This window comes from Lepisma saccharinum, chromosome 17 (assembly GCF_977018435.1).
Source record: "Lepisma saccharinum chromosome 17, izLepSacc3.1, whole genome shotgun sequence".
Lineage (NCBI taxonomy): Eukaryota > Metazoa > Arthropoda > Insecta > Zygentoma > Lepismatidae > Lepisma > Lepisma saccharinum.
In genome coordinates, this window is record NC_139245.1 from 49,744,665 (window position 1) to 49,756,260 (window position 11,596).

The 11,596-nt window shown below is 38.3% G+C and overlaps 1 protein-coding gene across 1 annotated transcript; it reads right to left on the reverse strand.

The window, feature by feature from the left end:
* Positions 1-3,287: 3,287 nt before the first annotated feature.
* Positions 3,288-4,073, reverse strand: LOC146001406 (protein CFDP2-like). Its single transcript, XM_083138722.1, has one exon. The coding sequence runs from the start codon at positions 4,071-4,073 to the stop codon at positions 3,288-3,290; it is 786 nt and encodes a 261-aa protein (XP_082994848.1).
* Between the last annotated feature and the right edge of the window lie 7,523 nt (positions 4,074-11,596).

Genomic DNA, 11,596 nt, shown 5'->3' on the forward strand with positions numbered 1-11,596 from the left:
CCAGGGTCTTCGTCAGACGAATATTCACAATTGAGGGCAGAAACGTTACGTTTTTATGCATATTTTTGTATACTATAAAAGTTTTCCTTGGTCAGCATTTTAATGTTTTATTAACATGAAAACAAGGCTTAACAGTGTTACAATGGAAGTTAAAGCTCAAATTACTATACTATAAGAAAATTATTTATTTGAAAACCTTGAATTGATGTTTTAAGTCCTTTTTATGCACAGATAGGCTAATCAGGACTGGATCTACAGTTTAAAGTGGGATCCGAACCACTGTGTAATGCACCTCCACCATGTATCGAACCTCTTGAGTACAAGGCGACGACGTTACCACTATGCCATCGGGGAGGTTTTATTTGAAAACCGGGAATAAAGGTAAACGAGAAGCAGAGTGATTATTTGTTCGTTTCATAATACTTAAGTACAATTTTACACAAGTTGCCTCCGCACAATGTCCAAAGTCCTGTTTCACAGTTCTAGACAAATTATACTGGTTTGTTCTGCAACTGTCTTTGAAAGTAACAGTAACATTTTCGTGTAACAGTAACTGTAAACTACTTAGTTTATGAAATTAGTACCTGAAATTCAGTTATTTTTCCACCTAACTAGTAACTAAATTGAAAGTTAGTTGTACACTCCTGTTCACATAATATGTCACTCTTTATAGGGTCGAACAGTTGAAGTATTTACCAATTGATCTGAACAGAAGTGTACAATTACTATTTTTTTCGCATAGAAAGGAATTTTCTTTTGCTCCATTTTTACAATTTGTTGAATCATATCCCCACCTGAAACAATGGATTGAAATCGTGAGACCATGAGAACAATCTTATTTATTGCCAAGAACCAGAATGTATCTCTCCCAAGCGTATTTTAATTAGAATAATTTCGACATAAGGTTATATAATCTCCAACAATCCTCATTGGTATACCACAGTTCAACAGTAATTCTGAATAATATTGTTTGCTCAACAAAAATACAATAAAATATTTTTTTTTTTCATCTTTAAGTAAAAGATGTGGATTTTATTGCCTCTGTATTTACATATAAAATATATTAACTTAGTGATAATTATATGGTTGATTGATTTAGTTTATTTTAATATGCTTTTCTGCCATTTTTGTCTAATCTCAAAGATGAGAATGAGTGATAATATGATGAAACTTATGCAGGATCACATACAAAGAATATCCATGCCTGGATTCGAATCAAGAGACTCCTAGCGTCGTAACTCACTGTTCTAACCACTCCAACACGGAGACCAGCAGTTATAATTATATATGAAACTTAATGCCAAGTTGTTGGTGGTCATCTGTGATGAAATGAATAGTGCGCTTGCATTTCATGTTCTGAACCATGTCTTAAAAGATACAACTAATCTAGAATAAAGTAATAATTACAATTATTGTAATAGTAACTAAATTCTCTCTCTCTTTCTGGCTCTACAGCCCTTGGTGGGCCTTGGCCTCCTCCACAATCAGTCTCCATTCCAATCTATCATCAATTCTTCTCCTCCATCCTTTAATTTTCATTGTCCGCAAGTTTGCAGCGACGTCGTCTATCCATCGAAGCCGGGGCCTGCCCTTTTTTCTTGCATGGTGAAGCTTTTCTTTCAACATTCTTCTTGGCATCCGGTATTCCATCATTCTCTCCACATGCCCCAACCACTTTATTCTCTGAGCTTTGACAAATCTCACTATATCTTGGCCTTTTATTAAATCATCTAGCTCTGCATTATATCTTATTCTCCAGTCATCATCTTCCTTCACAGGTCCATGTATCTTTCTTAATATTCTTCTCTCAAATATTCTGAGGGCATTTTCATCTGACAGTTTCAAAGTCCAATTATCTGTTCCATAAGTGACAACTGGTCGTACCAGTGTCTTATAAATTTTAAGCTTTGTATTTCTTGTGATCAGTCTATTTCTAAACAACTGCATATTTGCAAAATATGCACGATTGCCTGCCTGTATTCTTTTCTTTATTACTTTACTCATATCATTATCACTATATACCATTGTCCCCAGATATTTAAAACAAGGAACTCCCTCAAACTTATTATCTCCAATTGTCAGATCTTGAGGTGCTCTTCTGATCTCAGAGTTAGACATTCTCATATACTTTGTCTTTTTTTCATTTACAGTGAGCCCTATTTTTTGCTTCTCTTTCCATTTGCTCATAGATTTGTTCAAGTGTTCTTATTGTTCTAGAAATGATTGTAACATCGTCTGCATATGTGCATATTTGACTGGACTTTCCAAATATGGTTCCCTTTTGGTCAACTACATTCATTACTTTGTGTAATGCTAGATTAAAGGCCATCCCCTTGTTTCATTCCTGTATTGAATTTAAACTCTTCGCTCAGTTTACTACAAACTTTCACTCGTGCCTTAGTACCACTCATAGTCATTCTTATTAGTCTTATTATTTTGATGGGAATATTATACTCTTCAAGTACCTTAAACAGTTCATTTCGATTAACACTGTCAAAAGCCTGCCTAAAGTCAACAAATAAAAAATGCAAATCCACATCATGTTCATAAAACTTTTCCATCATCTGTCTAATTATAAATATCTGATCAGTAGTGCTTCTGCCAGGGCGAAATCCACATTGGTACTCTCCCAGTATATCTTCTGTGTAGCATTTTATTCTGTCACTGATCAATCCTGACAGGATCTTATAGACCACACTAAGAAGTGTGATGCCTCTGTAATTTCCGCATATCAATTTATCACCTTTCTTATAAATTGGGCATATTATTCCAGATTTCCATTTATGGGGCATTGTTTCATTTTCCCATATCATTACAATCAATCTATGTATTGCTGCCAACAATGCGTTACCACCAAGTTTGATAAGTTCGATTATCACCTCATCCTCGCCTGGAACTCTATTATTACTCATTTTCTTCATTACAGATTCAACTTCTTCAATACTAGGTACTTGTACGTCATGACCATCCCTATTTCGTATATTCCTATTATACTGCTCTTCTTCTTGGTCTTCCACTTTATTCAAAATCTCTTTAAAGTGCTCTGCCCATCTATTGAGTATCTGATTCTCTTCTACAATTACTTTCCCATTCTTATCCTTACATACTTCTATTCTTGGCTCAAATCCTATTCTCATTCTATTTATAGCTCTATAAAATTTTCTTATTTCACTTTGCTGATTTAGTTCTTCTATTTCTTGCATCTTCTTTTTATACATCATTTTCTTCTTTTCCTTGCATATCCTATGTGCTTTCCTTCTTAGTTCTTTATACCTCTCAGCATTACTTCAAGTTTCCCTCTGTAGCATTCTCTCTCTAGCTTTATTCTTCTCATCTATAACCTGTCTGCACTCTTCATCAAACCACTCATTCCTTTTAGTTTTCTCTTCTCCAAAAGTTTCTTGCGCTACCTCCTTTATCACTCCTTCTATTATTTCCCATTCTTCCTCAACCACTCGAAGTCTGTTATTCTCTTTCTCCTTCAGTTTACTCTGTACCTTACTTGCATATTCACTAATAACTTCTTCATCTTTCATTTTTTTCATATTCCACTTCTTTCTCTTGGCCATCTCTTTTCTTCGCACCGCTATCAATTTTCCCCTCATTACTACTTTTACCAGGTAGTGGTCGCTATCACAATTGGGTCCTCTGCAGCTTCTCACATCAATAACTGATGAGGCATGACGTGCATTAACCAGTATATGATCAATCTGGCTTATTGTTCCGTTAGGTGCCTTCCATGTTCCTAAGTGAATTCTTTTATGCTCGAAACAGGTACTTGTTATGATCATGTTGTTCCTGACAGCAAACTGGCAAAGAAGGTTCCCATTCTCATTGTTTTCTGCGTGGATAGTATGCCGGCCTGCAACCCCTTGTTGATTCTTGTCCTTTCCTATCTGAGCATTAAAGTTGCCCAATACGGTTACCATGTCATACTTTTGGATCTTTCCACAGGCTTGTTCCAGATTGTGATAGAACTCTTCTTTCTCGTTCTCATCTTTCTCTTCTGTAGGCGCATGTGCATTTATAATTGTTATGTTTCTAAATCTTCCTTTCAACCGTATTCTACACATCCTTTCATTAATTGCTTCAAATTCCATAAGACTTTTTCTCATCTTTTTGGTTATTATAAAGCCTACACCGAATTGTCCGGTCCTCCTCTTTGGTCCACTATAAAGTAATGTGTACCCTGGCTTATCAATTCTTCCTTGCCCCTGCCATCTAATTTCCTGAAGTACAACCAGATCATACCTAAATTTTAATATCTCATTTGACACTTCATTCATTTTTCCAAGTCTCAACAAAGTCCTGACATTCCATGTTGCAAGTGATAAATCATTAGTCCGTAAAGATTGCCAGGTTCGAATTCCATTACATCCATCCATCATCCGAGGCTGTTGTATTGGTTTCACAACGGTTTTATTTTTTTGCAGGGTGGGGTTGTCGGCCCCATGCCCAACCCCCAACCTGGAGGACCAGGATTTGTATAGGGTTTTCTCCCCTAGGTAGGTTGGCATTAGCGTGCCTTCGGAGTCCTTCCTGCCCCTCGGTTTTGTCAGGGTTTCCTTCCCTTAGCCTTTGGGGATCCCTCCCCTTACTGCAAGGCAGCAGTAGCTGAGCTTATTTAGTGGCGGCTCTCCTCGCCACATCGCAGGATTTTCTTCGGAGCCTTGCAGTATTTACCGAGATGTAGTTGCCACTCCACATCTCACTGCCTCCTCCAATCCTGCTGCTGCTTGTCCGCGACTGTTTCCAGCTAGCCAACATATCTGCTGGCCGTTCCCCTATCTGCAACCTGGGGACGTGCCTGGTGGCAAGCAGCTCTGCCACTGGGAAGGCAACCCAGCCCAGGCTCCTAGCGTCGTAACTCACTGTTCTAACCACTCCAACACGGAGACCAGCAGTTATAATTATATATGAAACTTAATGCCAAGTTGTTGGTGGTCATCTGTGATGAAATGAATAGTGCGCTTGCATTTCATGTTCTGAACCATGTCTTAAAAGATACAACTAATCTAGAATAAAGTAATAATTACAATTATTGTAATAGTAACTAAATTAGATACTTTTTAAAGCAACAGTAATTATAACTGAATTAATTTCTCAAGTGATTAACTTTGAATTACTTTTGAAAAGTAACTTTTCAAACACTGTTGATATCTTAGAGTTCAGTTTTACTCAGATAAGAAATGTAAGAAAAGTTTTCTGAGATACAATATGGTAATAATTACCATTAGAATAAAATTCAAATCATTGAAAAATCATTGCATGAAAGGACTACAAAAACTATATATTCGGGATATACGTATAAATTCACATTAACATTTTTGTTTCAATGTAACTTCATTCTCCTTCTTGCTCATCCTGCAAAACATTATGTTGTTCTTTCATAGATACGTATGCTTCTTGCTGTCTTGTAATCATCATCCCATTCAGAAAGCAATGATGGGCAAATACCCTTAAAACTTGGAACTAGCAAAAATTTCAAGGAATGTGTGCTATAACTTGACAGACAAGACACACACGTTATACTATTCCCATTATTTTCAGTTTCTCTAATATACCGTTCCCAATTGCTGACTACTTGCAACCAGATATTAAGAAGTCTTGCAACATAATTTCTTGAGTATATTTTGGACTCTTGGTATCTTGTAAACCATCACCATTCAACCATGTATGTGCAAATTGTGTACAGGTCAAACAATCCACAAAGACGAATTTGATTCCATAGAAGCATATCCACAAACTTCCACGGTATTGGGTTGCCATTGTTTGTCAAATCTGTTGTCCTTTTTACAAATTTCAAGGAATTCTTAGAAGACATATCAAATGGATTCTCAAATGTTCATCTGCAAAAGGAGCAAATAAAAATATTGTTAATATGGTATATGAGACTATGAACTTAACAAAGATGAAAAAAAATAAAAAAATTCATTACATTGTTACAACCTGAGACAAGTTGAGTTAATAATAAAATGAAAACAACTTAGAGATATTGTGTAAGTGGATGTGAATATAATTGATCTAAATTACACCATAATTGTTAACGTAGTGGTCCTGTTATAACAAAATTATTAAAGGTTTGATTCACTATATCAGCTCAGATTCAGATCTGTCTTTACAGTGCATGTTAAATATGACTTGGACTTCAGTAGGTTATTGAATAAAATATTCGTAACATAATCAGGACAGATTATGATATCTCTGAAAATCAACCAATCTTACCCACAAATAAATGATTGGCTTTGCACTTGTAAAATATGTAAACTAGTAAACTTTCCTAATCTATACTAATTTGTAAATTCTCAGTAAACACGCAAACTATTGTTTCGTAGACTGTTAGGACTTTACTCTTTTAGCTGTTAGGGTGTACTTTTACACTTTAAATACATAAAGCTTGAACTTATTGGAAATGCTGCACTACCATTACAAGGCGTTCAAAATTATGAAAGAATGAGAAAACCGAAGAGTTTTATACAGCTTACAAAACCGGTTTTCTGACCTGATTCTGTGAAAGAAGATAACAGAACGTTGTCCAGAACTTGCACAAAATTCGGGGATCTCACATTAAATCTATTCCAATCCAACCTAACTTAGCTTAACCTACTTAATGCATTTAACACTTGCGAACTATACAGGGTGTTTCTAAAGGTAGTTTACAATGCTTGGGAGGTGATTCCTCCCACGAAAACAAGCAAAAAGTGTGAGTTCCATTTTTCGACTGAGGCTTCGTTTCCGAGATAGGAGCCTCGCAAAAGGTGACAAAGTGAATGTCACACCTAACTGAAACGAATACTATCACAGATAGAGAGGCGGTTCAAAGGGAATCATAAAGGAATCGTATGTGCTCAGTCCGGAAGTCACTATGAAAAGTTCACTGCACGCATGCGCAATGGAGTCCTCAAAGGAATTGGGGATTTCCAGCAAGAACAATGCATGGAAAGGGTATGTAACGCAGCAAGAAGGACTGTGACACCGTGACAATGAGAAATGCAACCTCAAACATCAAAACATGAACACAAAATCCGAAAAGTTGAGCACGGTTGCATACCCCAGTTACATGCGAGGAATGAACAAATCAAGTCATGTGGTATACGAGAGACACATTACTCCACCAGGAGGAGGGAAAGAAAAACACAATATAAGATGATTGCGACAACGTGTATTTTTACATGCGACAACTACGTAATATCCCCCCCCACACACACACACACAACAAACAACAAATGCTACAATGTCTTACGCACAGACAGTGCGTGTCACTGTACACCAACTGAAGATGTCACTTTCACCACACAAAGGGGGTGGGGGGCAATATCAAGAGTGTTCTCACTGGGATTTGCCGAGGGCGATAATCACAGACGGTTTCAAAATGTCTGCCGTTCACTTCTACGCAGAGATGAATGCGAAGAAATCAAGGATTGTCGAGTACGAGCAAACAAGCCAGGCGTATCTGCAACCGTCGCGGCGGCGACGTTGATGCGAGCAACGAGGTCCTCAGCTGATGTGACAGGTGTGTCGTATACGAGGGTTTTCATTTCTCCCCAGAAGAAAAATCGAGAAGGTTGAGATCTGGCAACCTTGGTGGCCAAGGCACAGCCTCATCCCTACCAATGAACCTATTGCGAAACACGTCATGCAGGAAATGTCGTACATTACGATTGAAATGAGCTGGTGCCCCATCGTGTTGGTACCATATTTCTTGCCGCAGTGCCAAAGGTACGGTCTCCAACAGTTCAGGCAGAACCTCACTAAGAAATGCATGATACGTGCGACCATTCAGGCAAACAGGGAGAATGTATGGTCCAATTAAATGATCATGTACTATCCCGCACCACACATTCACTGAAAACCTGTGCTGGTGATGGGCCACAAAAAGTGCATGTGGGTTGTCAAAGTCCCAGACATGACTGTTTCTACTATTGAAGACATCCATCCTGGTGAAAATGGCTTCATCTGTCCACAATACCTTTGCCCCGAAGTGAGGGTTTGTGTCCAGCTGATGCAACAACCATTGGCAAAACTCCATACGAGGGCGAAAATCACGAGGTAACAGTTCTTGTACATTCTGCAGTTTAAAAGGGTGCATTCCTTCCTCTGACAACATTCGCCAAACATTCACATAAGACGTGTTTCGTGCCCGAGTGAGCACGTGCGTACTGGTGCCTGGATGTTCTGCGACTGCTGTTAACACATCTTCTGCAAACTGATGTGTGCGTACACTTCGGGGTCTTCCAACTTCTTGCCGCGGTGGTAACACTGACCCTGTTTCACGCAGTCGACTTTCCACTACCTGAAAGAAGGCATGAGACAGTAAACATCTATGTGGAAAGCGTTCTCCATAAAGATGCCTTGCCTCATGGCTATTACTACGTGCCTCCCCACACATGAGATGCATGTCTGCTAGCTGCTGGGTCGTATACGCAACCATCTGTGTAATAGGGAGCTGGAACTGCAAAGTATCGTTTTTGTTTAACACTGGCATACTGCACAAATTGGCCGTATCACCGTACGAACACCACAGACCAATTGTTGCGATACTTGACTTGCCCACTCCACCACGTCAACTTCTTTCAATACAACATACTAGTACTCTTCAATGCGTATGACAACCTAGAGCGAACTGCTGATCATATCCCAGCACCTGCAACACGATTGGGACGACTGCCGGAGAGAACCAACCCTTCGAGCTCCTCTCGCGGGTACAGCAGTCATGAAGGTCAAACGTAGACTACGAGAGCCAGACTTGCCTGCGCAGCGCTTCCAAAACTGGTCTCTTTTAAGTCACAGTGATCGCGTGCGAACACTCTTGATATTGCCCCCCACCCCCTTTGTGGTGAAAGTGACATCTTCAGTTGGTGTACAGTGACACGCACTGTCTGTGCGTAAGACATTGTAGCCTTTGTTGTTTGTTGTGTGTGTGGGGGGGGGGGGATATTACGTAGTTGTCGCGTGTAAAAATACACGTTGTCGCAATCATCTGATATTGTGTTTTTCTTTCCCTCCTCCTGGTGGAGTAATGTGTCTCTCGTATGCCACATGACATGATTTGTTCATTCCTCGTGTGTAACCGGGGTATGCAACCGTGCTCAACTTTTCGGATTTTGTGTTCATGTTTTGATGTTTGAGGTTGCATTTCTCATTGTCACGGTGTCACAGTCCTTCTTGCTGTGTTACATACCCTTTCCATGCATTGTTCTTGCTGGAAATCCCCAATTCCTTTGAGGACTCCATTGCGCATGCGTGCAGTGAACTTTTCATAGTGACTTCCGGACTGAGCGCATACGATTCCTTCATGATTCCTTTGGAACCGCCTCTCTATCTGTGATAGTATTTGTCCCAGTTAGGTGTGATGTTCACTTTGTCACCCTTCGCGAGGCTCCTATCTCGGAAACGAAGCCTCAGTCGAAAAAATGGAACTCACACTTTTTGCTTGTTTTCGTGTGAGGAATCACCTCCCAAGCGTTGTAAACAACCTTTAGAAACACCCTGTATATGTGTATATATAATGGAGAAAAATCTTGTTCAAAACGGGCCAGAAACGACTCGTTCCAACCATGTACAAGGGCAAAGTGAAACTGTAATGAACGACTGATTTGTAATACAAATTCCGATGTAAGTACGTACTTTCAATAGCACCAGTGAAATACGAAAATAATCTCATCTCACAGGAACGATAGTAGAGCATTTTGTGCAATATCGATTTAATGCTAGAATATAATCTATATCAAGGTATTTCATACTCTAGTAATAATCACAAAACTGTAATATCTTAATTATGCATAATTTAAAATAACATTTTCTTCTGATTTTACAATATGCAAAGGAATATTGTTTGTAAGGAATATTCGTTTGTAAGGAAAAAATGCATGCTGCATTGAAAATGTAGACACGTCGAAGCAATATTCTCACAGAAATTATATCGGAAGGTATTTCCTCAACATGTAAATGTATCATACATTGTGCATCACTCTTGCATATTGCAAACGTTTTGCTTTTGATGGATTAAGCAACAAGCATTTAAATATAAGACTTACCTTTCAGTTTTTCCAATGTTTCCTTCTTCCAACATTTACTGGATTCGTTATTCTCTGGTAACTTGATTTAACTTTCACAATTTCGAAGCACTTGCATTGATCATATCGTTAGAAAGCACAGAGTGAAATCTCGGCAACAGTGTTGGCTAAAATCTGCACCACGGAGTATATTGCGACGAAACACCACTTCAAAAATTTTAATGATAAGAACTACTCTCAGAAGGTACGAAATGTTTTCATTATTTCACATAGTATTTCAGATGCTTGCGGGAAGAACATGTGATCTTTGTTTCACCACCAAATATTCCATACTAGTCATAAGAGAAAAAAAAATGCACCGGTATTGACAAAACTACCACTTCAGCGCCATCTGTACGCAGAAGTTTGAACATGACGGAGACCTTTTATTTTCTGTTATTTACTTAAATATCATTAATCGTAACAAAATTATAAGGTTCACATGTTCTAGTGAATTAAACAATCTTTTATATCGGAAAATTTCTTCCTTACCGAATCTATATTAGTTGTATGCTCATCCATTGAAATTTGGGCCTATGCTTTAACATGGCTTTAGAACCCCCTTAACTGTCTTCATTGGAAGGCCCACTGTCTGGTTTACTTTCTAAAAAGAACCCAATCCTGTAGATTTAGCCATGGTATAAAGAATTGGCACCCTAAGGAGGTAGCAATTATTAAGTGGTGCTCACACGAATAGATGTTGCAATGTTTGTGAGTGCTTATTCATCAATTTCATCATATCAACACTAATCTCCATTTTTGCAAATTAGCCACAATGGCACAAAAAGAAGTAAAATAAAGCAAATCAATCAATCAAGACAATGAAACATATAAGACAACACACAGGTACCATTTTGAACCCTCAACATCCTGGCATTGCCCAAGACTACTAGAAGGAAAGGCTGGGGTCAGACACGCCTCTTTTCGCGACTGCCGCGGGTGTGACGTCATTGGGCGGACAAAACCCAGCCGAGTCTTTACCCCATACGGAAAGAAACGTGGAAAGGCTGATTTGTTTTGTTCTTTTCGCTCCTTTTTTCTTGTATTTCTGGATTGTTGGGTTCAGGGTGCGAAATCCTGGAGGGGACGAGGGGGATTCCCCCCACCAACAATCTTGGCCACAAAAAAAAAACACCAAAAATTTCCCGGGGGAAAGAGTTTTTGTTATAACAATGAAAAGATAAGCAATTACTTTTAATTTCAAATATACTTTACTAAGAATAATATTGAAAACACACACAAATTAGTGTAGTTGTGAGTGTTGAATGCTTTCTGTCTCAAGAGATCATTAACAAATCTACATCAATACGCACAGTAAAAGTAAAACAAGAATGCAAAACAATAATAACTTTGAAATCTAATTGATTTATATTAACATAGTGCACAAACTAAACAAAAACTTACACATAATAAAACCACTTCAACTGCCATAATTTATTAACATCTTGAACCGGTTATTAAAGGAATTAGTTAGCTGCTTTACACTATCTGATATGTATGAAAGTAACAAATTTATTTCTAATTAATAATCACAATAATTA

What these genes read in the sequence shown, in the direction of transcription:
- LOC146001406 (XM_083138722.1), bottom strand. Translation starts at nt 4,073, where the DNA reads ATGTGTAGAATACGGTTGAAAGGAAGATTTAGAAACATAACAATTATA.